General features: G+C 37.6%; 5 protein-coding genes and 2 long non-coding RNA genes across 7 annotated transcripts; 3 read left to right on the top strand and 4 right to left on the bottom strand.

Annotated features, from left to right (window-relative positions):
• The first annotated feature begins 1,014 nt into the window (after positions 1-1,014).
• On the top strand, positions 1,015-1,786 carry LOC117629618. Its single transcript, XR_004586128.1, has 2 exons — positions 1,015-1,354; positions 1,529-1,786. It is a non-coding gene; the product is annotated as an uncharacterized LOC117629618 (long non-coding RNA).
• A 3,090-nt stretch (positions 1,787-4,876) lies between these two features.
• LOC117633210 lies at positions 4,877-7,633 on the bottom strand. The gene is made up of 3 exons (XR_004586583.1): positions 7,223-7,633; positions 7,032-7,153; positions 4,877-6,565 (listed from the first exon to the last, which is right to left on the bottom strand). It is a non-coding gene; the product is annotated as an uncharacterized LOC117633210 (long non-coding RNA).
• A 1,993-nt stretch (positions 7,634-9,626) lies between these two features.
• Positions 9,627-13,408, top strand: LOC117630693 (protein TRIGALACTOSYLDIACYLGLYCEROL 3, chloroplastic). The gene is made up of 10 exons (XM_034363414.1): positions 9,627-10,177; positions 10,547-10,675; positions 11,287-11,382; positions 11,514-11,591; positions 11,691-11,752; positions 11,895-11,970; positions 12,066-12,173; positions 12,432-12,607; positions 12,702-12,786; positions 12,968-13,408. Exons 1-10 carry the CDS (start codon positions 9,980-9,982, stop codon positions 13,004-13,006), a joined length of 1,047 nt encoding a protein of 348 aa, XP_034219305.1. The 5' UTR covers positions 9,627-9,979; the 3' UTR covers positions 13,007-13,408.
• A 193-nt stretch (positions 13,409-13,601) lies between these two features.
• On the bottom strand, positions 13,602-16,374 carry LOC117630692 (receptor-like protein CLAVATA2). The gene has a single exon (XM_034363413.1). It carries the CDS (start codon positions 15,901-15,903, stop codon positions 13,711-13,713), a length of 2,193 nt encoding a protein of 730 aa, XP_034219304.1. The 5' UTR covers positions 15,904-16,374; the 3' UTR covers positions 13,602-13,710.
• A 692-nt stretch (positions 16,375-17,066) lies between these two features.
• Positions 17,067-20,003, top strand: LOC117629859 (CBS domain-containing protein CBSX6). The gene is made up of 3 exons (XM_034362504.1): positions 17,067-17,809; positions 17,973-18,326; positions 18,883-20,003. The coding sequence occupies exons 2-3, from the start codon at positions 17,983-17,985 to the stop codon at positions 19,802-19,804; spliced, it is 1,266 nt and encodes a 421-aa protein (XP_034218395.1). The 5' UTR covers positions 17,067-17,809; positions 17,973-17,982; the 3' UTR covers positions 19,805-20,003.
• A 163-nt stretch (positions 20,004-20,166) lies between these two features.
• LOC117629857 (probable glycosyltransferase At5g20260) lies at positions 20,167-23,044 on the bottom strand. The gene is made up of 4 exons (XM_034362502.1): positions 22,446-23,044; positions 22,144-22,298; positions 21,102-21,462; positions 20,167-20,933 (listed from the first exon to the last, which is right to left on the bottom strand). Exons 1-4 carry the CDS (start codon positions 22,677-22,679, stop codon positions 20,271-20,273), a joined length of 1,413 nt encoding a protein of 470 aa, XP_034218393.1. The 5' UTR covers positions 22,680-23,044; the 3' UTR covers positions 20,167-20,270.
• A 282-nt stretch (positions 23,045-23,326) lies between these two features.
• Positions 23,327-25,704, bottom strand: LOC117629856 (probable glycosyltransferase At5g20260). The gene is made up of 4 exons (XM_034362501.1): positions 25,325-25,704; positions 25,014-25,168; positions 24,286-24,640; positions 23,327-24,144 (listed from the first exon to the last, which is right to left on the bottom strand). The coding sequence occupies exons 1-4, from the start codon at positions 25,625-25,627 to the stop codon at positions 23,476-23,478; spliced, it is 1,482 nt and encodes a 493-aa protein (XP_034218392.1). The 5' UTR covers positions 25,628-25,704; the 3' UTR covers positions 23,327-23,475.
• Positions 25,705-27,606: the final 1,902 nt, after the last annotated feature.

The following is a 27,606-nucleotide window of genomic DNA, read 5'->3' as shown; positions in this document are numbered from 1 at the left end:
TAAATGCTTTCAATTTTTCACCCACCTCAAGATATCAAAATCCCACGCAAAAATCATTTCAAAAGTGTGGGGATGAGAGAGAGATAGAGGCAACGATGAGGTTTTGAGAAAAAGAAAATTGTTAAAAATGAATTTTACCAAACGCGAATTATAGACTTTGGACTCACAAATTATTTTTTAGTTTTTTTTTTTTTAAAAAAAAAAAAGATCTAAGTAGAATAACAAACATGAGCTAAGGGTAAGAATTTGGCATATTCCCCCATGGCCAATTGATGTGTCCACGTGTGCCCGAGGCATAACTTTCAATTATATTAAAAAATAAACTATTTTGGTAACAATTAACATCAACAAAATGAATTTTCCATATATAATCTTTAAATGGTAATTTAGAAAGCAAACGGTTCCGATTATGATATGTGTATTAAAGTAAAGATTCCTTATTCACAATATAGTGGACTGTCCTCATTCGGATTTATGCATTTATGCAGACCTACTTTGAGGATCAAGATACGTATAAATTGAAAAAAGTCTTATCAAAGTAGGCAATCTCATGCAGCATCATTAAAAAAAAAATACAACCATTAGAGAATCAAAAACATTATTGTAGGTGATAAATGAAGTGTGTTTAAACTTTAATTCTAAGACAAGTCATATGCCCATTAATAAATGATACATAGAAAAGTAAAAAAGATGACGAATATTGCGACAATAAAGGTTTGAAGTTATGCAACCCAAAAATGTTTGGTTTGGTCTTTTTATTTTGTAACTCCATGAAGTGTTGTTATGTATAATAATTTTGAATAATCATGGGAGTCATAGGTAATTTTATACGACAGTCGCAAGAAAGGCTATCACTACTGGACCAATACAAGAGGATGGGCCAATGCGAATAGAAAGTGAGGACACGCGGCCAAGTCAAGGGTCGAGGCAATTAAGCAAACCTTCCTATCCAAAACGAAACGACATCGTATGAAGAAGAGAACCTTCCTATCCAAAAAGGGCGCCGATCTCGCAAATGATTAAACCTTAACCCTCGGGCCCTTAAGAGTCCCAAACGAGAGTGAGAGGAGATCTGAGAAAATGAGAGATGACAAACACAGAGGTGGTCTGGAAACCCTAACAATGGCATTGGCTCTGTGATAGGAGCCTTCGCTGGAGATCAGAGACATGAGCGTGAAGAAAGAGAGAGACGACACGACGGGGCATGAAGAAAAGCTCCTCCAATGCGATTCTTGTTTTGCGAGGTTTAACGCCTCGATGGCCGCCATTGATCCACGATCGGATCCGTTCAAGATCTTACCGTTGAAATCGCGTAGTAATTAACTCACCAAGACCAGAGATCTGATGGGGCTAGGTATGGGGGTTTCAGGACCTTTCAAAGTTGATTTTGAAATTTAGGGTTTACTTAGGTTTATGGTTTACGGAGATCATTTTTTTGATTTGATGGAGCGACATGCCTGAGGAATTAATTTGTAGGTCGGTCTTTAATTCAATGCATTAATGCGTTCGCTGTTTGCTTCCATTCCAGGTACACTCCCTGGCAGCTTGCTCAAGATGCGATAGGGTGCGATGTGGATTAATAGAGGCACTGACAGCGGGCCTTCCATATCTTTAAGGTTTTACCCCTTACTCTTTTAAGCATGTGGATGTATGTTTTTCTTTTGTAAAATGTCATCTTTGGTTTTTAAATGGAAACAAAATGAGCAAAATAAGTTTCCAGAGTCAATTAGCATACTATTGTTGAAAACTTGAACGATATATCTGACAAAAACAAAATTGGCACACATTATGGGAGCGCTTTGAAATAGCATATTTTTGTTGAATGATGTATTCTGATATGAGGGAGTGGGGGACGGTATCTTACATATGGAATCGGGAACATTGTGACATTACATCAGTGATACACGGTGGCGTGGCGAATTTAAAAGTAATCATTTGTAGCAATATTGGATGGTCTAATAACCATGCATAACTAGACTGTTCGACAACTTGATGTTCCGACAAAAAGAGAACATCAGATGATAGGGGTTTCTCTAACTTTCAATGTAACATGAGGTGAAAGACATTAGAACGGGAAAAGGGTTAGTGTATTATTCAAATATTGTCGCACACAATGTTCTACGCAATGTCAGTAATCTGAGTGTTTTAATTAGACTCTCCTTCTCAACTTTTCAAGTTAGGACGAGAATGCAAGGAGTCTCAGAAGTTCTCAGTATTTTCTTTTGCATCTATGCACCCAAGCAATGTTTATAGGTTGGAAATAAAATTTGAAGCAGTAAATTTCATAGAACTAAAATTTATCTGTCCACAATGTCAAATATATACGGAGGATAGATTGGCAGTTATAAATTTAGAAGTCTATTCAGTCTCTCTCTCTCTGGTGTTCTGTTATATTTCCTAGTTGTAGTTGTTACTCATCAATCTTAATTTGATATAATTTTTCATCGTAACTGTTTATCATTCTTTTTTTTGTTATCCATTGAACCTTTGGATTGTGTAAAAGCTTGAAGATATATAACATATGTAATTTCTGTTTTAATTTTATTTCCGTGTATTTGGCAGGTATTATTTTTGGTAGTAAAATGTTGTTTAAAATGAAGTTATGAATATACAAATGTAGTAATAGAGTATTTTAAAATGTTTCTTCAGGATGTTGTGTTCTGGTTTGCTATCTTTAATATTCAGTGGTTATCCTACATCAAATGTTCTTCCTATTTGTTGCAGCATCTTGCATTTTAAATAAAAGAACCTGTTGTTCTATGTTCTTTTTTCTTATTGACATAACTGTTCTTCCTATAATTCCCACTTCTTGCATTTTAACTTTAATGCCCCTTTTTTTTATTCTATGGTTTTTTTAATATCCTTTTATATTACTAGCTTTGGAGTTAATCCACATTTTAAAAACTCTATTCGTTCCCGAAATGCCAGCGCTGAAGTCTGTTACTGTTAGCTTTTTATTTTGTAGGTAATTTTTGAGGATTGATGTTTCTTCTAGAGACATGCAATGATGATTTTTGTTAGTTTGTTCGTTAGTGTGACGCTTTCTTATGTTTGTTTGTTGTTTCATACACTAGCACATTCAGTGGTTCTGCTTTGGTTCAACTTATTATTTTGCACCCTGACCATCTGGTTTATTTCAGTCTTATTCCAATTGTTATTGTTTCTGATGGTTCTAATTGTTTAATTTGTCTCAACGTTTGAGTCCTGGTAATATTTTATTAATTGTTTAACTTTTTTTTTTCCCAGGATATCTAAAACCAGAGGCTACCAAGATTTTGCCTCAAATTTCCTTTTTGTTTTATTTTTTGACTAATTTTATATAATTTCAATCAAAAGAAGTCTGTATAGTATCAGTTCTTTTATTGGAGTGCTGCGGATTGTAGTAATTATTTGTGTGCATGGTTTTCTTTTTCTTTTGTGAGAATCTTGGAATATACATTAGGGCCAAATATTTGTTGGGCTTATCGATACTTCCGACCCGCAATACTAAATTGGGCGTCGTCAAGTTTACCGCACAAAATGGGACTACTTAAAGGCTCATGAAAGACAAAATGGACCCAATGAATGGTTCATAAACCATCAAAAAAGCCCAATAGAAAGCCAATAAACGACAAAGTACGCAGTAAAGAGTTCCTAAGCGACAAAATAAGTCCAACAAAGGCCCAACAAACTGCAAATAGGCCCGATGAATGGATAGTGAACGACCAAATGGGCCGAATAAAGATAAATCAGGCCCAACCAAAGTTCAAACGACGAATACGGGATCAGTAAAGAGCTGCTCAACGACGAAAGAGGCCCAATAAATATTAACTAAACGACAAAGTAGGCCCAATGTAATTCCACTAAACGACAAAATAGGGCGAAGAAGGACAATAAACGACAAAAGAATCCAAGAAAGGAACAATAAACGACAAAACAGGCCCAACTAAGGCTCATACAACAAAATGGGCCTCACAAAAGGCCACTAAACGACAAAGTAGGCCCAAGAAATGCCGTTAAAAGACAACGCAGGCCCAATAAAGATGTGCTAAACGACAAAATAGGCCCACTAAAGAGTTACTAAACGACAAAGTAGGCCCAATGAAGAACAACTAAACGACAAAATAGGGACAATAAACGACAAAAAGGTCTCACTAATGTCAATAAACGACAAAATAGGATATGCTTTTTTGTCGTTTATGAGCCTTAAAATGGGCCTGTTTTTGTCGTCTAGTGGCATTCTTGGGCCTATTTTGGCGTTTAGTGCCCTTTTTGTTGGGCCTATTTTGTCGTTTAATGGTTCTTGATTGGGCCTGTTTTGTCGTTTAGTGGTTCTTAATTGGGCCTATTTTGTTATTTAGTGGTTCTGTTTTGTCGTTTAGTGGTTCTTTATTGGGCCTATATTGTCCTTTAGTGACCTTCTTGGGCCTATTTGTCGTTCAGAGTACTTCCTTTGGGGCCTATTTGTCGTTTAGTGACCTTTCTTTGGGCCATTTCTGGGTCCATTTTGTACCATGTAGTGGGTTTATTGTGTCATTACTGGGCCTTGAGTGGCTATACTTTATCGTTGATGGGCCTACTTTGTCATTGATAGATTTCCGTGGGCCCATTTTGTCATTCACGGGCCTTTAAGCTGGCCGATTTTATCGTTAATGGGTCTGTCGAGGGGCAGATTACGCCGTTCATTGGCCTTTTGGTGGGCGGAATTCATCGTTCACGGGGCTATAATTGGGACGACATTGTCGTCAAAATCATCCAAACATATACGGGGTGCTCGACCTAACTTGTCATTCTTAGCTATTAGGGCACGTTCACTCTTATTTGGTTACTTTGAACGATGAAAGGGCCAATGCTTTCTCAGACTGAATACGCAAGCCCATAATTGATGATGGCGCAGTTCCAGAAATTCCAAAATCATTAAATAAATAAAAGTTGCATTGAGCTAACGGGCTCAATGTTAATCATCCATCACAAATGTTAACGGGTTGAGGGGTCCCAACTATTCTAGTTATTAGGCCCAACCAGTGAAAATGCATTTCACCAACCTACACGCAGATTATAATTTCCATCCAACAACAAAAATTTGACCTATTGACTAAATATAACATCTAATTTTGAAGTGGATTTTCCTAGGATTCATGCACAGAAAAAAGAAACAATAATAAATCGTCCAGCAACCTTTAATAATTCTATTTGATGAAATTTGACATCAAACCAAAGGATATACTGTAACATGCTAATGTTCCACTGATGAAAATATGACCATGATTCTGCAACTCACATATCCCTGCAAGGGCAAAGTCAGTTTACAAGTCTGACATTGTTAAAAAAAGACAAATAATAAAGGAAAACGGATAACCCTCAGTCAGTTAGAAAACAGTCTATTTTGACATCACGGTGCACTTACTCTGCTCTACAACTAAGAATTAATCCAGTGCTGCAAAAGACAGTCTTCTCATCACCCATAACTTATCAAAATCATGTAAGGAAATGAATAAAATATATTAATATAAATTCATGTTATGCAATCAACTAAGGTTTGATATGCATCACATATGAAACCGGATTTTGAGCATTCACACAGAGACACACAAAAGAAGAAGAGCACAGAAACGGATCTCTGCAGATCACGAAAGTCAAAATTGTCCATTTAGTACTACAGCCCTAAAGATGAGTGGTAAAATTCTATATATAGAAGATTTAACGTAATTTGTGATAGGAGAAAGTTCAAGGTCTTTAAAAGTAAGTCAAACCCAGATTGCAGATTGGGTGTGTCCAAGACCCCATGAAGAATTCCTTGCTATATTTTGGACCCTGCAATGCAAAGAGACCAGCGTTTTTTTGTCATTCGTATGAATTTTGGAAATTACACTTCCATCAAATCATACTTGCCCCTGTGTTGTGACATCACTTGTAAAGTAGGTAGGGATGGGGCCCAAATGGATACCAGTTAGGTGGTGGTGGTTAGTACACATGGGTGCCCATTGCCCATCCCTAGTCACAGTTAAAAAAATTTAAAAAAATAAAAAACAAGTACATAAGATAGGATCTATTTGAATAACTCAAACCCAAAGGTTCTTACAGTTACCCCTAACAAACTCTAGGAAGTTGAATTAAATGCTTAAGGGAAGCAGGGTTAACATCCTATATAAATAACGGTATGGTTTAATCTTAAATGAAAATTTGAATATTTTTACAAAGTCTAAATATGTATTGAAATGTCACTGTATCTCTGTGTGTGTGAGTGAGAGATGAAAAATATGAATGGAAGGATGAAGGTCCTTTTACTAAGGCTTCTCTTTTCCTTCCCACGGGCTTGTCACAAAATTCTATAGAAGTACCACATCTTGTTAAGCTTTAAAGTTTTAAGACATAAGAAACTATCATAAGGCTTAAAGGGAAGCTCACTTAAAGAGCAGACAAAAGATCATTCTACACATTGTAAAGAAACAGGAACAAATGGTGGTAGTATAAAATAAACGTGCCTGTATGAGAATCTTTTTGGAGCATCCTTTGCAGAAAGGTATTTAGAAAGTGACTTTCCTTGAAACCAAAGTCCAGATTCATACGTTTTTTCAAACACAAGCTACAAAAGAAAATGCAAAATCAAAACCTCTTTAAAAAAATACATAGTTTGTACAATGAGCTCAAAGAAACTTAAATTTGGACTCAGCAGAAATTTAACCATACTTGAGATGTAGATAATGTAAAAATGGTTTTTCTCTTTTTCCCTTCTTTTTTTTTTTTTTCCCCCTTTTTCACCACCAATTTCTTGTCCTCAAAATAAGGGAGGATATGAAGTTGGTGATCAGAAGAACGCTCTCTGCTCTCTAAGATCCCAAATCTTTAAAAAATTGCATCTGGTGCATACCTACATTGAAGAACCCTAATTCGACTCCACTCCATAAACTTCATATATTGTTTGAATGCTATTATTTCTACAACTATCACCGCACGTAGTGAAACCCTAAGCGTTCTTCTATCACGCAAAGGAATCCTAGAATAAATACAAGAAAAACGTGTGAACAGAAGAATAGGGCAAAGATGCTCACCCTTATTAACACAAGTCTATTATCACGCCAACAATGAGGAACTCGTGGACGGCACCATCGAGATCTCGTACATTCTCGCCATTACCGTCGTTTCCTTAAGAAAAAACACATCCTCTTGCGATCTAAATACAAAACCCTAGAATTAATACAGGAAAAATGGGCAAACAAAAAGATAGGGTAACGGCGCTCACCCTTATGGACGACATCGTAGAGAGCTCGTGAGTGTATTGTTGCCATTGACGGTGGCCTGCGAAGCCGCTTTGTTCTCCTTTGCCATCGAAAAGCCCTAACCCAAACGAAACTAGTAATTCTCAGGAAGCTAGCATCGTCGACATAGTTGCCGTATTTCTGAGAAATACTAATCATCGATCTGTCTTTCTCTAGAAGATCAGATCGCGCGAATGTAGAAATGAATTCCTAGAAAAAGAACAAGCAAAATTTTCTCTAGCAAATCATAAACTCGGGCCTTGGTTTTCTATCGAAACCCTAGCCCTGGGCCTTGATTTTCTAGAGAAATCTTAACCTTGGGCCTTTGATTGTCTGAAAGAAACCCCAGCTCCACGGAGTTAAAGTCCTTTTACCGAGGTAAAAAGACCTTATCCTTGATGTTTTAGACTAAAAAAGAAGACTATCGACCCAAAAAAAACGGTGACTAAAATGAAGACGCGTCCGTGTGTTAAGTGTTTTTTTTCTTTTTATTTGTTATTTGATTATAAAAAATGTATGTATAAACTTAAAGAGTTAATTATATTTTTAGTCACAGAAGTTTGATTCGAAATTAAATTTGGTCATCGTGATTTCAGTACTTCAATTTCCTCAGTTTATTTAATTAAGAATAATTAATACTTTAAAAAATAATTAACTTAAATATAATATTTAATACTTTAATTTCGTCAGCTTATTTATTATGTTCTTTCACTCCACCTCTTTTTGGTTTTTTTTCTCTTTTATTTCCTCCTCTTCCTCTCTCTTTCTTTTCTAGGTTGCTCCATCGCCCCCTTTCTCTTGCCTTTTCATTCCTCTTCCACCTCCTAGGGAGCTATTCTGTTTTTGCATAGCAATTTTCAGTTTTTTTGGTGTTTTTTCGGTTTTCTTTTTTCCTTTTCATTAGTTTTTGTTTTTCCCTTATCTTGTTTGCTATTTCTCTCGTTCTGCTACTTCCCATTCTCCCCTGCCTTGGGCTTTTTGGTGGAGCTAGTCTTTTCGGTTTGAGCTTGTTTGGCTGTGTATGTGGCTCTCTTTGAGAGTTGGGTGCCTCTCCCCTCTGTGGTGTCTGCTTGAGCCTTGTGCTCTGTGTTGAGAGTAAATGTCTCATCCCAAATTTGTGTCCTTCGTTCTTCGACAAACAACCCCTTCAACCAGATTTATTTCTTCCTCAACTTCTCATCCTCTTTTTCCCTTATCCTCTTTCAGGATCTAGATTCTCCTTTGGGATACAACAACCATATCTATAAGCGCTTTGTCGCTCATTTCTTGGATTGTATTTAGAGCTTTTGCTATGGTTCTTGCTCTGGCGCTTGCCCCAATACTCTCCATTCTCTTGGTATTGGTCTTTTGGTATATACCTTGGTGTTATGATTGGTTATTGTGTTTCTCTTAGGTGCATTGGCATATTTGGGTGTGTTAGAGAATGTGACTTTTGGAGGAATGTTCGAGGGTTGATCTATTTTCGATTTTTGGTGGAAGATCGGTGGGTCTCTATATGTAGCAATGTTGACATGTGTGGTGGTGGTGTACCTCCTTTGTGGCAATTATGGTGCGGTCTCCGTCCCTTTCGAGGGTGACAATGGCTTTGTATTGCAATTTGGTTTGATTTTGTGACGAGGAAGACTATTATACTATACTGTACTGGGTTTAGTTTAATCTTCTCAGTTTTGTGGTAATTTGTTCCTTTAGAGCATCCACAATGATGCTCTCTATTTCTTATCTAAAATTTAGCCAAAAATATAAGAAAGCTATTTTATTAGCTCTCTTAAAAATTTCAACTCCAACCATACTTTATAATTTGGAGAGTCATAAATGCTATAACTTTTTTTTTATTGGTCCATCTCTGTTAAAAAATAAAATAAAAAATAGTTAGCATTAAATAAAGGTTTGAAATACTTATTAAATAAAGCAGCATTAAATTATAGAGAGCCACTAAGAGTCATTTCTCTCTCTTCAGATTTATGAGCTCTTAGAGGACTCTCTATTTTAGGAGGTGGATAGAGAGTATGGTTGGAGTTGCATTTTTACAATTCCTCCCAAAAGTTTGTCTAAAAAGATAGTTTATAGAGCACATTATGGATGCTCTTAGTTGGCCTTTTTGGCTTTTGTATTATTTGTTTGTTTTCTCCTCATTTATGGGTTTTGAATGAACATGATTGATTTTACGACCTAAAAAAAAAAAAAAAACTCATTAAGAAATCATTTTTAAACCTATTTTATCATCACACAATTTTCAAAATTCCAAATTAGTCATCTATTTTTAAACCAAATAACAAGGACATTTTAGTAATTAACAATTTCATATAGTTTAATAAACAACTTGAATAAGAATACAAAATCTAACTCTACTCAATTCATATAATTCAGTAAATAACTTCAATGTAAATACAAAATCTAATTAACCTCAATCCAACTCATTCTCAGTTCAATTACACCGGATCCAATTAGTAAAGATGCCATAATTGCATTCGACTCGATTGGTTTCTCTTCTCTTCTGGGCTTTTTGGCCCACGAACTGATCTGCGACTCCCTCACATTCACAAATTTCCACCACCTGGAACCCGAAACTGCTTCCAAAACTGTTCTTACGCGCATAATCTGATCTGGGTCTTCTTCAAAATCGCAAGTTTCCAAATACCAACGACCTGAATTGCTTCCAGAAGTGGTTTTTAGTCGATAATTTGATCTGGGTCCGACTCAAAAAATTTACGCCTAGAGGTCCAATTGCGCTGATATTAAGCATGGTTTCTCTGTCCAATTCATTGCTGTTTCCTCTGACTACATCCAGTGGCTTTTCTCGGTCGGTTAGATTTGCAAGGACAACCAATTGGTGTAGTACTAGTGACAAACAAAAGGGAGAGCCCAGAAACGTTTTATGTGCTTGTATGGCGCCTCCCCCGAACTTGAGGAGCGATGAATCTTTTGCAGCAAAATTTGAGGTAAGTCCTTAACAACCTTTTCCCTCAAGTTATTGTCTTTGAAGGACTAGTCTTTTGATTTTTTTCCTTAATTATTTTATTCAAGCAACCATCTTCTATGCTTATTTGGCATCTATTGACATCTACATTTCATCGGTATTTGTCAGCTCCTTTTTATTTTCTTCGATAAGCTGCAATTGGAGAAAAAACTTGTCTTTGATTGATTTGAATCACTTGTTTTTGGTTGATATACTTATAGGTATCGTTTTGTTTATTTATTTTCGCCCATATGTATGTGGGCAAAGTGTGCAGTTTTCATTTGACTATGGCACAGTGTTTTATTTTGTTATAAGTTTGAAGAATACAAGTTAACATTTTGTGTCTCACCAGGATTCATTTAAATCGGAGAATTTAAGCACAGTTCGGGAGCCTGAGGATGATTCTGATGTTCTAATCGAGTGTAGAGATGTCTATAAATCATTTGGCGAGAAGCATATATTGAGAGGTGTGAGCTTCAAGGTGAATCTGATTTCAACACATATTAAGTTCTTTTGATTTCGTCTTTTTAGTTGTTTCAAGAATTTATGTGCATTTCTTTTTTGAGGATGTAGCATAGGTCTTTACTTTGCCATTATCTTCTGACTAGGATATAGTTTCCTAGTTAAGCGTGCCAAAAGTTAATTCTTTAGCTTGGAATTTTGGCTCATAAAAAAATTTGAAAACTAATTATTTGCTTCAGAACAGGAAATCAATGCTTAGTTCCCTTCTTCATCAGTACGTATTTGTAAAAAGGAGGAGTCAATGCACTATTTGGATTGAATGGCATTTGGCTTATGGGTTAGGTGGTAGATTGTTATGCTTATTGAAGGTCATTCGGGTTTTGCCCCAACTAGCATAGTTTTGAAGGTTTGCGTAATTATGGTATTTGGTTTTTTTTATTATTTTATTTATAAGGATTTTCATAACTTCTCTTTCTTAGCGATGGGCAACAATCTGTGTTGTTTTTTTCTTTAATATTGCTGTTTACCATGGGATGTACTGCTGGTCTTCCTTTCATTAGTTTGTGCTTTCTTATATTATAATTTTGTTTCTCATAAAAAGTTATTGGTCAATGGTGGATTCATTTATAGATTAGACATGGCGAAGCTGTTGGAATAATTGGGCCTTCTGGCACGGGGAAATCTACAGTTCTAAAGATTATTGCGGGGCTTCTTGCTCCTGACAAGGTTAATAGTTAATCCGGTTCTCATGTTGTGCTCACCTTTGTTTAATTAACTTGCGTTTACACTTTAATGAGCTTCAATGAGCTTATTATTGGTTCTCTTACATAGACTCTGTCCATTGTGTAACACATCAGGGAGAGGTATACATTCGAGGGCGAAAGAGAGATGGTTTGATAAGCGATGAGGAGATATCTGGTCTTCGGATTGGATTGGTAAACTTTATTATTAACTGGTCTGCTAGGGGTTATCTATTCTTTCTGATTCACTTATATCCAAAAGGTCTTTTAATGCATTTATCTACTTTCTAACAGGTGTTTCAGAGTGCTGCACTTTTTGATTCTTTGAATGTTCGTGAAAATGTTGGTTTCCTTCTGTAAGACAGCTTTAGATTCTTTTGAATTTTGGATTATTATTATCATTATTTTTTTTGCATTGATTTCCACTTAATTGCATAGGGCGATAGTTTACGTTTTAATAGAATATGCCAAAATATAATTCATTCGTTAATTGATTAGGTATGAAAATTCGAGCATGCCCGATGATCAAATTTCAAAGCTTGTGACTGATAGCTTGGCTGCTGTAGGGTTAAAGGTATGTATAAAATATCAATTTATCAGTCTGCAACGATGCTACCTTCTCCAACTTACTATCCAATTTATTTATATTGTACTTCGTCATTTGTTTAGGGTGTTGAGGATCGATTACCTTCGGAGCTGTCTGGTGGAATGAAGAAACGAGTTGCTCTGGCTCGGTCTATAATTTGTGATACTACAAAGGAAGCCATAGAGCCAGAGGTATATTGAGCAGCTGATAGATTTATTTTGTTCTCTATCTACTTTCGTTTCCTTGGATAATGTTTGCGTAACTGTTTTAGTACTCAATTGAAACTATGGCCTTTTAGTGGTTCCCATTGCATTACTTCATAGTCATTAGTATCATCCCTCCGAGTTTAGGATGTAGTTGTGTACTGTGTTCTCCTGGTCTGACTCCGACAGTGGCAGTTGGTAGGGCCTGTCTCCTGATTCCTGACAGTATTCTACACCCTTCCACAGGTGCTCTTATATGATGAGCCAACTGCTGGACTTGATCCTATTGCATCTACTGTGGTAGAAGACCTCATCCGCTCTGTCCATACAAAAGATCAGGCAGCGATTGAGAAGCCTGGGCAGATTGCATCTTATGTTGTTGTTACTCACCAACATAGTACCATTAGACGAGCTGTTGACAGGTTGGGCTTCATACAAATTGTCATGTTATTATTGAACACTTGCGTTGCTTGTTTCATATGTGTTTTAAGCAAAGCATATATTCAATGTGTATAGGTTATTGTTTCTCTACGAGGGCAAGATAGTGTGGCAAGGAATGACTCATGAATTCACAACCTCCACAAATCCAATCGTTCAACAGGTAATGAGAAATTTGGTTTTGCAATGAATTAGTTTGACAACATGTGCAATTAGATAGTTTAGGCATTGGTGTTCATAATTTGTTTCTTCTGTCGGAATCAGATAGTTGGGATATGTTTTAAGCTTTATGATGATCCGGATTCCCAGTACTTACTACTTTATTTTGTGAGTGTTGCTTTCAGTTTGCTTCTGGGAACTTGGACGGCCCAATTAGATATTAGAGCTTGTGCTTGGTGTGCATACTAGACAACACACGGTCCCTGAGGACTGCTGCGTACCAGTGGAGAATGCTGGGAAAATGGGTCAAATGGTGCCTGCACATTCAGGCTCTGCCTCCTTTCTTATATAATTATATTTCATTTCAGGGGATTGGAGCTCAAATAAAACAAATTTCTCAGTCGCTAACAGAAACCATGGCCGTGCATCTGATTCAAGAGAGCCAGCATCTAAATTAGGCATATAGCGATTGGCAGGATAATTTGCGCTTTTTTCTTAATTATAAATTACTGTTACCTTTCTCTAGGTTAGTGTCAAATTTATGAGATCGGGGACCTGCTTTCATCCCCATTTGTCAAGGAGAGTGCATTCAAAACTTAATAACATATAATTGATCTTATTTCTAATGAAAGAAGGCTATAGCATTGCCCAAAAGCTGGTACATGAAATAAGACTCAGGCAAGGGCCAACCAACGGCATGCCATTGCCTGATTATTGTTGTCAATATCATTGAAAACAAGGTCATGAAAGCTTATGTCATGTTATTGTTGCACTCTCAGTACCACGTTCCGAACAGCTAGGTTCTATGTTAGCAAAGCATGGAAGAACAAACTCATCCATTAGTAGGGGTCAACAAAAAGCAATCTAGAAAAAGAGTAATTAAAATGTACATCTTATCGTTTTCCTCCACATCAACATGTACATTACACTAAGCTTTTGTCTGCAGAATGTAATTTCGTGCTCGAGGTGAGCAAAAGAGGGCCAAACCCCCAAAGTAGAAACTGAGGAAAGCGCTTAGACAAAAAACCCAAACAGAAATCGACCCCTCGTCCTCTTCCCCTTCAAGTGCATTACCCGGCACCACGGGGAGGCTTGCTGGGTCACACCCTCCATCAGAGGACTCCAAACACAAATCTGGATTTCCAGCAAATGCTCCTGGAAACCTCCAATATCCTTGTTTCTTTGTAACAAATCCAGAGAAACAATTATATGACAAATCCAAAAGAGTCAGGTCTTGAAGGCTGGAAATGTTTCCAGGAATATGACCTGACAAAGAATTGTGTGATATATCCAAGGCCCTTAAACTCCACATCTTCTCTAAATCAGGAACACGACCCTGAAGAAAATTGTGTGACAAATTCAGGTATTGCAAACCACGTAATCCAAATAGTCCCACTGGAATCTCCCCATCTAGCACATTGTTAGAGAAATCAATTCCAACCACCGAAGATAGTACATAACTGAAGCTTAATTCAGTGCTACCAGTGACAATAATAAAAACTTTTGTATCCGCATTGTGCATTGTACCAAACGGCTCTCTCTGCATTTTATCAAGCTCTCCATTCTTAAAATTTATGCTCATGTTAAAGTTACCATCTGGTATGAAGCCAGAAAATTTGTTTCCTGAGAAATCCATCTTTCTGATCACTTGAAAAGTAAAGAGCCAACTGGGCAGATTTCCACTAAATTCATTTTGAGCTAGGGACAGATACCTGAGGTTCGACCATTTGGTGATTGCATCACTCAAAGTTCCAGAGAGATTGTTGGAGCTGAAATCTACAATCTCCAGAGATTTACAGCCTGCTAAAGTAAGTGGGATCTCACCAGATATCTTGTTGTTGCTAATGTCCAGTATCTTCAAGCTATCCAATGCATCAAGTTCCGGTTGAATTTCACCAGAAAGATTGTTGTTATTGAGTATCAATGCAAGCAGCTGAAAACAACCAACGATGTTCAATGGAATTGAACCTGATAACAAGTTGTGTGAGAGATCAATCACTTGGAGATACGTCAAATTTCCAATCCTCGCTGGAATTTCCCCAACAAGAAGATTGTTGGATAGAAACAAGGCCTGCAAGCTTTTCAGTTCTGTAATCTTCAATGGGATTTCACCAGAGAAACGATTGTGAGATAAATCAAGAAGAACAAGCCCAGACTTCTCAGTTGTCTCTGCAATCTTGCTCGGAAGGTGACCAGACAGATCATTGTTACTCAAGTCCAACACAAGAAGCTTCTCTGAAAACACAAGTCTTGGAGATAATTCATAAGACAAGTGATTGAATGAAAGGTTTAGATGCTTCAAAGCTTGAAGTGAAGCCATACATGTAGGCATTCCTCCCATAACAGAATTGTTAGCCAGATTCAAAACTCTAAGAGACTGAACACAAGCAAAGAAACAAGGCAAAGTACCGGAAAACTGATTCGACCCAAGATTGAGAAACACCAAGGATTGATGAAAATCACTTAGAGTACCAGATAAATTATTGTTCCCGAGATCTAAATATTTCAAAGATTTCAAGTACAACAAGCTTTCAGGAATTTCCCCATGAAATGAATTGAAACCTATATCTAGTTTTTCCAACTGTGCTGAGAAATTACCTACCCACCAAGGAATAAGACCTCCCAAATCCTTGTTACCATTCAAAACAAGTTCTTTCAACTGCCAAAGCCGCATAAGTGTATCCGGCACAGTACCGTAAAACCTATTGTAACCAAGATGTAGAGTTTTGAGACTGCGTAGAGTGCCAAAACATAACGGAATTGTGCAAGTAAAGTTGTTTCCCGACAAAACCAAATGTTCAAGAAATGGAAGTTTGCACAAGTTGGGGTGAATTTGGCCAGACAAGTTCATGTTGGTCAAGTTAACTGAAACCACTCTGCCAGTTTGGTTTTCGCAGGTGATTCCAGTCCAGTTGGTACAGTCAGACCCAACCCAGCTGGACAAGCTCTGGCTAGGGTCTTGGAGGCATGACCTAAAAAGCAAAACTGAGGCTTTGTCATCTGGGTAAAGATCAACACTTTGAGAAAGGTTTGAACATAGAAGCACAAAGAATATCAGTAGCAGTGCACGAAAGTTGAGAGGATTACAGTGGCAAAACACTGAAACCCATTTGTGTTCCATGACTAACAAATAGAGGGTTTAGACAAGTGAAAGAAGGTTGAAGAACAACAACAGCTAAGCTTGGCGGCAGTAGCTGAAAAATTAAGGCAATCACAGCGATCAAAAGCTAAAGCCCATCTTTACCAAGATGGGTTAGAAGCTAAATATTGGACAAGCTGAAGAGAAAGCTCAGTGGCAGAAGCTATAAATTAGACCTACCACAGGGGTAAAATCCGAAAACCATCTTGAAGAAGATGGATAAGAAACAAAATCTGCTAGTCACATTTAGAAAAACAAGAACGTGATGTGATATTGCGTTGAAGTACGTGATAGCTGAAAGGTGCAGAGACAGAGTTAGAGAGAATGGGACTTACAGATGAAAATGATGCACACTGTACTGTAGTAGAAGAAGCAAAAGAATATGGAATTTGGAAAAGCCATTAAAGCTTCTTTTTCCCTTGGCCTTTTATTTATTCCATTTTCTTTTGAAGTGTGATGGGTGTGTGTGAATAAGCTCAGGCGCGTGGGCTGGTACTGGAATGAATGACCGACCGACCGACCGACCGACCCGTAAAGTTGGATGGATTCATTAGAAAGGACATTGGGCTGGGCTACCAAATTCACTGGGAGCACTAAGAGGGAAGAAACAAAAAAAGTGGAATGCTAACAACATTCTTTATGATTTTTTTCATTTTTTGCTTGACATGTGTCATTCTCATTACACTTAAAATAATGTCATTAATATATTATACAAGCTAATTTTTGCTTTTCAAATTTACTCTTATTAAATGTATTCAATTTATCTAAAAAAATTTCACAACTTTCTTACCATTTTATTAATTTTTTGTTTAGATAGGAAAAAAAAAGTCCTTTGTGGTTTAAAAAAACAAACAAATTTTTTATTATAAAAAAGTAGACATTTTCTATAAAAAAATAATTGACTTTTAAAAAAAATTGATAAGATAATAAGAAAGTTGTGAAATTTTTTTGGATAAATTGAATACATTTAATAAGGGTAAACTTGAAAAGCAAAAGTTAACTTGTATAATATATTAATGACATTGTTTTAAGTGTAAAGAAAATGACACATGTCAAGTAAAAAAGAGAAAATGTCCACACACAAAAATTAGAGAGAAGTTTACTAGTATTCTCCTAAAAAAAAAATATGACGTCGGTTTGACCATGGTCGAACAGCCCCGAACACCATGGTTGGTGTGTAAAGATTTATAAGAAGAATAAGAAGATCAAATCTTTTGGCTAAATGGGAAGTTTTTATCTCAGAAAATAAACTCATTTGCCTTTAAATATAGATTATTCATTCACCGAATTTCAGATTTTCGCTCTGATTTAGTCATTCCCATCCGCATCTCTTCAATAATTAGCAAAATTCAAGCACTTGGAGACACACACGCAATCACACAGCTCGGAGAGTCAGAAGAGAGACCGAGGCTGAGACACATTTGATGGGCCTTTACCTTGCTCTTGTGCTTCTTCATCAATGGCCAAACCTCTCCCTTCCTTCACTTTCTTGACCCTTCACAGATTACCCATTACTGGTTTTCACCTCCTCCTAATCTTCCTCCACTCTCTCTTATAACTCTCACCCCTTCGCCGGTTTTCCCGGTACCTCCTCGCCCTCTTATTATCCTGGTTATTTCCTAAGAAATTTTCCTGTCTGGGGCTTTCTCAAGAATCTTTTGAGCCTCTCTATATTATATTTGATCTGGGTTTACTTCGATTTATTCATTTTTTTCTTTAAAATTAAAAAAATAAAAACAACCCCAAAAAAAAGTGCCCTTTTTGTGTATCATTTGTTGGCTTGTTGGGGCGAAAAGGTGGACAGAGTAACAGAAAATTGAAGTACGTTTAAAGAAGCTTGAATTCCCGGGAAAACGAGAGAACTCAAATTTTGAGTTTGTCTCTTGAGGTAAAGTTTTCAATTTTTTTTATAATTTCATTAAAAAAAAAAAAGTTTTCATTTTTAATCAAAATGTCATACTAATTAAACAGCAGGGAATGAAAAAAAATGGAGAAATCACTATGATTTTCCTTGGTTATGCTTAACTTTATCGTCATCTGATTCTGAACAGAAAATTGGGAATGGCATCGGTGTTTCTTTTCCATGTTGTGGGTGATCTAACGGTGGGGAAGCCAGAGATGGTGGAACTGTGTGAGACGGAGACGATGGAGGCTGCGATAAAAGCGATCGGAGAGTCGATGGAATGTGGTATACCGGTATGGAAGAAGAAATCACATGTGGGTATGGTTGAAAACGATGAAATGAGGCAGCAGAGGTTTGTGGGCATCCTCAATTCCCTCGACATTGTTGCTTTCTTTGCTAAAAGTGAGTGTCTGGAGGATCATGATAAGGCTTTGAAGACTCCGGTGTCTGATGTTGTTGTTCCAAATAATTCTTTGCTGAGGCAGGTTGATCCTGCGACAAGGTTTGCTGCTTTTCAATCTTATTACTTTATATGGTCATGCTATGAATTTCCATTGATCTTAGATCAAGTTTGGTACCCTACTTTTTAGTAGTGTTGTTTCTACGATTATTGATCATGGTGTTTTGTGATTAGATTCTGATTAGCTTTCACTTTAAACTGTCTTTTTTACCCCTTCCATTCGTACATTCATACTACTGCTGCAACCATTCCATTCTTGAAATAGTTTTTTATTTTGTTTGGAATTGGCTTGAAACCGTTATTTTTATCTAGCCTGATGACTAATTAAGATTCAAATTCTGGTATCAATCAAACCAGGAAATGGGAAATATGAAGTTTAAAGAAATCAGTTTTATATGCATCCATTTCTTAGATGTCTTTAACCGAGATGGCGTTTCCTTTATGAAGAAAAATTATCCCCAGTACATGAGTTACTAGTTGTGAAGTTCTATAGAATTGCTTTACGTTTCAGATATGCATTGATTAATGAAAGAAAAAAAGAAATGGTTCCTTAAAAGTAATGTGTTATTTCTTTCTTTCAAATTTCTCTTTCTGCAAGGTTGATAGATGCACTGGAGATGATGAAGCATGGTGTAAAGCGTCTTCTTGTTCGAAAGAGTGTTGTATGGAAAGGCATGAGCAAACGTTTCTCGGTTATCTATAGTGGTAAGTGGCTCAAGAACATGGATACTAGTGGCAGCAGCAATAGCCTTTCTGCCAATCGGCCTTCCTCATCTTCCGCTACCAGTACCCGCGACAAGTTTTGCTGTCTCTCAAGAGAAGATGTTATTCGTTTCCTGATTGGCTGCCTAGGTGCCCTAGCTCCTATTCCTCTCTCCTCTATCTCCACTCTTGGAGCCATTAACGCAAACTACCAGTTTGTTGAAGCCTCGTCTGCAGCCATTGAAGCCACTCATAAGCTTCCTGAAGACCCTAGTGCAGTTGCTGTTGTCGAACACACAGTGGAAGATCAGTACAAGATTATTGGAGAGATATCTGCCTCCAAACTATGGAAATGTGATTACTTAGCTGCAGCATGGGCTTTAGCTAATCTCTCAGCTGGACAGTTTGTCATGGGAGTTGAGGATAATGCGTCCTCAAGATCACTGCCAGATATCTCTGTAAATCAAATTGCTGGAAATAATAATGTGGCTAATGGTGGTGGGTCAACAAAGCCGAAAAAGTTCAGTAGCAGGAGTATAGGGTTCAGTCCTGCGAGCGCAAGCTTGGGAGTGAGTAGAAGCATGTATAGAGGCAGAAGCGCACCATTGACCTGTAAGGTTACAAGTTCATTGGCAGCAGTCATGGCTCAGATGTTGTCTCACAGGGCAACCCATGTGTGGGTGACTGAGGATGAAAGTGATGATATCTTAGTTGGAGTGGTGGGTTATGCGGATATTATGGCTGCTGTGACCAAACAACCAGCCCCCATTACCCCTGCACCAGGGCGGTCGACAGAGGGTAATGAGATTCACAATTGAATTATGTGATATTTTTTTACTTTCGCTGAAGTACTTCTTGCATTGTATTGTTCAGCAATTTATGTTTCCTATGCAACTTGTGCTGGCTAGGATGTAAAAGCGGGTTTGAGACTTGTGGGTTTGTAACGTTTTGACCTTGTGTAGAACTTTGTTGCAATAATGAATAATGTGTCAAGTGAAACATTCCACTTGTGTTCAATTTTGCTAATTTACTAAACACCGTTAAACACATCGTTTTACAATCTCACGTATGGTTGTTAGAGCAGAGTACCCCGTATTTCTTTCAGCTTCTTGTTTAGTTCTGAAGCAAACAGATTTAGTGATAATCCGTCACTTGTTTTACTCATTTATAGATGATGATGTAGGAGGGAGGGATCAAAATGATCAAAATTATAGAAGATTATACAAATGGTGTAAAATTCCAGGAGTAAAATATTAAAAGAATGCTTATGGTTGTTAAATTAAATTAATTGGGTAGCCTGATGTTAAGCCTCCTTAGCCATATGGAGTGAAGCACCATATGAAATACATCAAATGGCTTAGCTGGTCGGTTGAGCATGAAATGCCTTCTCACCTGCATCACCCTCTTTTGCAATTTCAAGTATTCTGAGTGTGGAACAGCTTTCAATATTGCCTTGATCTCTGGTATTCTCTTTGGTGGAATTTCTATTGTAAACTTGCTCCAGTCGAGAACATCAGCGAAGGGCAATGAATAATAGTCAGAAATGAGCACAGGGACACACCCTGCATACATGGCCTCAACCACTCTCGGACTAGCAACTTCAGTTCCACTTGGGCACAAGCAAAACTTGGTCTGTCCCATTATTTGGTGGTAATTTTGCCCTTTTGGGAGATACTCGTGGACTTGGATTTCATCATCTTTGTCCTTCCAATGCTCAAACAAAAACTTCCTTATGTCTCCATGAGCACCACCGGCGAAGAAGGCCAGGATAGGCCGGTTATCGGGGTGTTGGTGGAGGAGCGACGGGCCAAGAGTGTTCTCCGGTATGTTATATTCTGGTAGTGAGACGTCTCTCCCGGGCTGGAATCCTTCTGAGGTGTTAGAATTGCAGAGTACTCTGATGAAGTTCTTGTAGAACTCATGGTCATCATCTATGATTTCTGGTGCCTGCCAAAAGTAAAGAAACATAGGTTTATTATATTCGGGAAATAAAGGAAAATACTTGCCTCCTTCTTCGTAACGTAATGACACACGGCCGTTTTACTTGTAAGGAACCAAGCAGTATTGGTGTTCGGAAATGAAATTCCAAGGAGAGTTGTGGAAGTTGATAGATACCCAATCATGACAAGAGAGCATAAAGTGGTCAGCTCCATTGCTCCTATTCCAGTAGGGGTACTTGTGGGCCACAACATTGATGTAGTCGGTGACAATACGAACCAGTCGACCGTGAAATGTGTATGGTTTAGGGCGATCATACAAGAAATCAGCAACCCTTTTGACGCTTACAGGGACAAAGAAGGAATGTGCCTCGTGATGATGGCGGGCCAAAAATGGGGAATTTCCACTGGTGTCCAACTCATCGATGAAATGACCTTCAATGGAGTAGATGTAGGACATGGGCCCGTTATGGAAGATGGGTATCTCTCCTTCCTTGTAAGCCCATATCTTGAATCTTTTCACCATCTCTATGTGGCTCCTGCTCGCCCACATAACCCAAACCCAAACCAACCATTCAAAATCATCTCTTAAAGTCAACACTAAACAAGTAATAGAGTCAACACTTGAGAGTGTAACGCAACGCCTTGGGATTAATCCCAATTTTCAAAACCAATCGTGTGTGCATCTCTGGATCGGAGTTGCCTTGGGATTAAACTCTTTTTGAGTTTTTTTTATAGATAGAAAAACTATTTTTGAGTTTTGATTTGAGAGAAAAATAATGCTATTGTAATATTTATTAATGACAATCAATAATACAAGTGGTTGAGTATATATAATTATAAACAGCCGGAAAAAAAAAACAAAAAACAAAAAACAAGACAAGAATTTGGACCGTCCTCAATAATTACAAAAAATAAAAAATAAAAAAATAAAGAGGAATCTAGTAAAATAAAGTCGGAAGGGGCCTCAAGTTGGAAATTGAAAGGGATTGCTTTGTTCGTAAGAAAAGGATCGGCATAACAATTTGCTAAAAACAAATGAGCATGATTATTAGTCCAAAAACATTAAAACCCCACCAAACTTTTTAGGCAATAAGAAGGTAAAAAAAATCTTCTTGATTCATTCCAACCCAGAAATGAAAACGCTAGACTTTACCATATATGTATGTGTTTTAAAAAGAAAAACCAAATAAAGAAAAGAAGAAAAAAGAAAACTCAACTGATGAAATGCATAGGGATTTCTGTACACACTTCCTCTGGGGATGTAAATCTCTTGTCTATCAGATGTATGCTTGTTCGTACGAATGGCTTTGCGGATCGCTGCTCTCGCTCTCGCCAACTCTTCTTCAATCGTGATTCCACTGTTCTTCTTTTTCTGAAAACGTTATGGCACAAAAAACAAACGTACAACCTAAGAAAGGAAAAAAATCAAGACGATAAAAGAAAACAAGCGCCCAAAAAGCCAAATAATGTTATAATTGCGAAGAACATGCAAACAACAATGGAAAGTAAAGCTGCTTACTTTGACATGGTCTGCAACAATGGAAGTAGAAGGAGAGGGTGCAGGTGAGACATATTGATATTGGCTTGTTTGGTTGTTTTGACGAGGAGTAGAAGATGAAGAAGAAGAAAGGCTTATAAGATTGAAATGGTTTTGGTTGAAGGGAGAGAATGGAAGAAGAACCAGAAGGAGGAGGATGAGGAGGAGAAAAATTACAGAGAGTAAATAGGGTGACCGGAATTCAAAGGCTGCCATAAACCCCTTTTAATAAAATGCAGGCAGATTGCAGAACCAACAAGTTGTTTTTTATTTTTATTAAAGGAACAAAGGCACAACTGCTTTAAATTTAATGTAGGACAGGATTCACCGCATGATGGCCAAATGTTAATCTTACATGCATACAGGTAACCTCTACCTCTCTCCTTGCTTTACTTCCATAAACATATCCTATCACCCATTCTTATGCTGCCACGTCACATGACGCACCCCTTTCTCGTTTTCCTAATTAACATATTACCAAATGTTTGTAACATATTCTGCACTGCATTATGCTCAAAAAGCAACCACAAACAATTTGGGAATTTGAAATTTATTCTTCCAAATCTTCCATGCTGGAAAGGGAAGTTTCATATGCCTTCAAAATTTAGGCCTGGATGATTACAGAGCACACAGATTACTTGAAAGTGTAAACGTGTTGGATTAAACAAAAGGGCCGGCCGCCTATATTGGCTTCTTTGTTTTGTATTCGATGGACTAAAAGCCAATTATATATTTATTTCAGTTTCTTTTTCCTTCTTTTTGGTTAAGAAAAAGGGACAAGGATCAACATCAACAAGACTTAATTATATCATGCAAAGTAACACTAGGAAGGAAGGGGGAGGGAAAGACGTGTGGAAAATCACTTACTGTAATATCACGCTTCTTTATTTTTCATCCATTATAATTAAATATCATTACCTGAACGACTAGTGTTTGCTTGACGAATCACTGTGAGATTAATCTCATGCTAAAACAATGATTATTAAAACCTTTACAAGATTCCTGATGATCCTTAAAATCGATCTGGCAACCGAATGTTGAGCCTTCTAAGCCACACTGAGTGAAGCGCCATGTGAAATACATCATAGGGCTTAGCGGGTCGGTTGAGCTCAAAATGCCTACTCACTTGCATCACCCTCTTCTGCAATTTCAAGTACTTCGAATATGGAACAGCCTTCAGTATTGACTTGATATCTGGTATTCTCTTGGGTGGAATTTGTATCGAAAACTTAGTCCAATCAAGAACATCATCAAAGGGTACGGCATAGTAATCGGAAATGAGGACCGGGACACACCCTGCATACATTGCCTCCACAACCCTAGGACTTGCCACTTCAGAACCACTTGGGCACAAGCAGAACTTGGTTTGCCCCATTAGTTTGTGGTAGTTCATCTTCTCAGGAAGTTTTTCGTAAACTCGAACTTCATCATCTTTTCCCTTCCAATGCTCAAACAAAATGCTCCTGATGTCTCCATGGGCTGCACCAGCAAAGAAGGCAAGGATTGGACGCTGAGAAGGGCGTTCGCCAAAACGGGGCGGTCCAAGTTCGTAGGCTTTGAGGTTATATTCTGGCAGTGAGACGTCTCTGGTAGGCTTGAATCCTTCAGAGGTGTTTGCATTGCATAACACCTTCATCAGATTCTTGTAGGGCCTGGGATCATCACGTGAGATAATTGGCGCCTGAAAATAACATTAGAATTAATAATAACATTATTGCTCCCCTTTATACCCGAGGGAGGAGTACATTAGAATAGTTTAGGGCAGCATGACGATTGTCAGAAAAGAAAAGAACAATTTCGAAAAATATAATATAAGCTTTACCCAATCATGGCATGAGACAAAAAAATGGTCGGCTCCAGCGCTCCTATTCCAGTAAGGGTATTTATCAGAGATGACATAAATGTAGTCGGTGAAGACACGGTGGAGTCGATGGAAAAATGTTTCGTGGTGAGGTCTGTATAGGAAGTCGGTGATCTTGGACACGCTGAGAGGTAGGAAAAATGCATGGGCCTCATCAGGATGTTCGGCCATGAATGTGCTTGGCCCACTTTCCATCTCGAAAATAAACTGGCCTTCGATGGAGTAGATGTATGTGGTGGGTCCATTGTGGACCATGGGTACCTCTCCTTCCCTGTAGGCCCATATCTTGAACCTTTTCACCATCTCTACGTGACTCCTATAATTAACCCAAAACAGCATTACAAATTACACTCTTTGAGTCTAAGTCTAACCCAAAAGAGCAACAGCAGCATCCACAAGACAAGACAAGGTCGTATAAATATAAGCATAATGCCAGTTGTTACAACAAATGTGGACCGCTCTGGAAAGAGGAACATGGAAGTGGACTTGCTTGCGAGGGACAACCAAGAAAAGGAAGCATGCACCCACCAGCACAGAAAATGGCTTTAAAAATATATTATAATAACATTTCCAAAACCGACTGCAAAAAAAAATCCACTGGTTTTGCATGTGACAAGCAAACAAAGGATAGGATTCAAACACCACCGGTTAAACTTAATTTAGAACAGAAAAAAAAAAGAAGACTTAACTGATGAAAGGCATAGGGATTTCTGTAGACACTTCCTGTGGGGATGTAAATCTCGTTGCTGTTAGACGTGCAATTCTTCGTAACAATAGCTTTGCGGATAATCGCTCTTGCTACGCTCAACTCTTGTTCAATCCTCTCTGTTTTGCTCTGGTTCTTCTGGACATACACACACATATATATATTTAAAGTAAGTTTTGGCATTATTGCCAAAATGACTTATTTTTCTTTCTTTTCTGAAAACAAAACAAAAACAAACAAACAGAGAAAAATGAAACTTAAATGAATTAACTAGTGTTGTCAAAGGTTGCGTACTTTGATAGTGGTATGAGTGAGTTGAGGCGCAGACGTTGACGGAGGAGACTGATGGCGCTCAAACTCCAGCGGTGCTTGGGATGGGGAAGGTGCAGGAGCAAAATGCAAGGTTGTGTGGTTGTCGGTGGTAATTTGTTGCTGGTGGTAAAAAGATGATGATGGGGAGGTGGGCGAAGAAGATAAATTGAGAGAGAGATGGTGTTGTTGGTTTAAAGGAGAGAACAAGAGGGCTACAAGCAAGAGGAGGATGAGAGTCACAGAGACTAAATATGGAGAACGAAAATCCAGGGCTGGTTCTGCCATGAAGGAATTTATTCAAGACGAATACAAAGGTTTACATCAGCTGCAAGAGTGAGTGTCAAACAACCACTCAGGCCAAAGTTGGTCCTCTAGTCTCTATCTCGTATTTATACATTAGAATGGTTTTTCTTCAAAAATAGAGTAAGGATTTTTAGGTCTAATGGTCTTGAATTTTGACCCGATTCTCATTTTGATCTTTTAATTTCTAAACTCATTCTTGTGGTCTTTCAACTTCACTTTCGTTAGAACAAATTGTTATATCATCAATTTTATTATATTTTATGTTAAATGCATGAGAAAATTATATTTTTTTCATTATTTTTAATTTTTACTATCTAAATATTATTTTTAAAACTACAAAATCTTCTTCCTATCCTCGTCATCACAAGGAGGGTGGGTATGGTTTGGGTGGGAGTGTGGGTTATGAGAGCGTTATCAGTTGTTGTCGAGGTGGCGAGTTAATTGACTTGGAGTCGGGTGGAGGTTGTCCATGACTTTGTTGTATTGGAGGAAGGGAGATATATCATTAGTTGATTGGTAGTGGGTTTTAATGGGCTTGGCTTGGGGAGGAAGGGAGATAATGGATGGGGAGAGTTAAGTTGCAGTTGTGGGGGAGTGGATGTGGATGTGGGGTTTGGGTGGGCTAGGAATTGCCTATGTACCTCAGGAGTGAAGTAATTTTTGATTTTGACCCTCAACAGTACATCATGTGCCATGCACATGCTCAAATTTAATAGAAAAAGTTAACAAAATTAAATATAAGACCATTTGTCATAAAGAAACTAAAGTTGAAGGACCACAAAAACGTTTTTAGAAATTGAGGAACCAAAATACAAATCGGCTCAAAATTCAGAGACCATTAAACCTAAAAATCGTTAGACTTATAACATTTTTACGACAACCGATATATGAATGAATCCAGTAGAATCAAACCTGACCCGAATAGAATTTGATAGATTCATGTTTTTGGGCCAGCCCAAGTTTTTTCTCGTCTTGGGTGCTCTAATTAAGGTTGGGCTTCTGACAATCCGGGCTGATTAAACATGTTTTTATACTGAAGTCGGCCCAAAAAGATTAAACATGTTTTCTGTAATTGGACTTGTAATGGCAACTTATTTTTATTTTTATTTTTCAAAAAGGCCTACAACAATACAAACCCATTATTTTTATTTTTATTAATGATAATATTTTACCAATAATTTTTGGGTGGATAGTATTTGGTCTATAAGTTTGGCCGTGCGTGCGTGGATAGTATTTTACCCAATTTCCCAAAACAAATAAAAGAAAAGAAAATGTGCCTCTCTTGCATACATAAGTGTGACTCATCATAACAGTAATCGAAGGAGGAATCGTCGGTTTTTTTAGAGTTTTTCTATTTAAACTCTACACTTCTCTTTGTTCACTCCAACTTTTAATTCAAATTTTCACAATTTCTAAAAAAACTCCACTATTTTTCCAAACTGCCCTAAAATTAAGTATTAATTTACACACCCCACACACCCTACTCAACCCTCAAATTGATCTAATAACTCATTAAGTTCCTATTTCGTCAGTTTTGTAGTTTGCCCAATTCAATTGCAAAAGAACTCACATTTACAAACCCCACAATTTCTGGGAAATTTGGAAAAAGGAATTGGAACCCACCTCCTATACACCAAAGAACAATTCCTGAACCAAAGCGCAGGACCTTGATTTTGTTAATGTTGCAAACAGCCATCTAATTCACTATGATTGGGATAAGCTCAATTCCTTGTCTAATGGTCTAATTGCTTTCGGAGTAAAACATATAACGCTAAAGATTTAAGCAGGACTATGTTCTTTCCCTTGAGTTTTTCAATTGGGTTGCAGCTCAAAACCCCCATTACGGGACATGGAAGCTCCGTGCCCGGCAGATTGGGGTGTTTCCCAATTTCCCATTTTATCAATCTCCCAAAACTTAAATCAATTCACCAACCATAACCCTCAAATCCCAATTTCTCATT

This window comes from Prunus dulcis, chromosome 6, assembly GCF_902201215.1.
Source record: "Prunus dulcis chromosome 6, ALMONDv2, whole genome shotgun sequence".
Taxonomy (NCBI): domain Eukaryota; kingdom Viridiplantae; phylum Streptophyta; class Magnoliopsida; order Rosales; family Rosaceae; genus Prunus; species Prunus dulcis.
The sequence above is the reverse complement of the archived record's forward strand: the minus strand, read 5'-3'. Positions and strand labels throughout refer to the sequence as shown.

Bases quoted from the DNA above. Each gene is read 5' to 3' on its own strand.
- LOC117630693 (XM_034363414.1), top strand. From the start codon at position 9,980: ATGGTTTCTCTGTCCAATTCATTGCTGTTTCCTCTGACTACATCCAGT. The intron at 10,676-11,286 runs GTGAATCTGATT...ATTCATTTATAG, and splicing joins TGAGAGGTGTGAGCTTCAAG to ATTAGACATGGCGAAGCTGT. The intron at 11,971-12,065 runs GTATGTATAAAA...TCATTTGTTTAG, and splicing joins TGGCTGCTGTAGGGTTAAAG to GGTGTTGAGGATCGATTACC.
- LOC117630692 (XM_034363413.1), bottom strand. From the start codon at position 15,903: ATGGAACACAAATGGGTTTCAGTGTTTTGCCACTGTAATCCTCTCAAC.
- LOC117629859 (XM_034362504.1), top strand. From the start codon at position 17,983: ATGGCATCGGTGTTTCTTTTCCATGTTGTGGGTGATCTAACGGTGGGG. The intron at 18,327-18,882 runs GTTTGCTGCTTT...TCTTTCTGCAAG, and splicing joins CAGGTTGATCCTGCGACAAG to GTTGATAGATGCACTGGAGA.
- LOC117629857 (XM_034362502.1), bottom strand. From the start codon at position 22,679: ATGGCAGCCTTTGAATTCCGGTCACCCTATTTACTCTCTGTAATTTTT. The intron at 22,299-22,445 runs GTAAGCAGCTTT...TAACGTTTTCAG, and splicing joins TTGTTGCAGACCATGTCAAA to AAAAAGAAGAACAGTGGAAT. The intron at 21,463-22,143 runs GTTGAGTTTTCT...GTGGGCGAGCAG, and splicing joins AATCCCTATGCATTTCATCA to GAGCCACATAGAGATGGTGA.
- LOC117629856 (XM_034362501.1), bottom strand. From the start codon at position 25,627: ATGGCAGAACCAGCCCTGGATTTTCGTTCTCCATATTTAGTCTCTGTG. The intron at 25,169-25,324 runs GTACGCAACCTT...GTGTATGTCCAG, and splicing joins TCACTCATACCACTATCAAA to AAGAACCAGAGCAAAACAGA. The intron at 24,641-25,013 runs GTTAAGTCTTCT...GGTTAATTATAG, and splicing joins AATCCCTATGCCTTTCATCA to GAGTCACGTAGAGATGGTGA.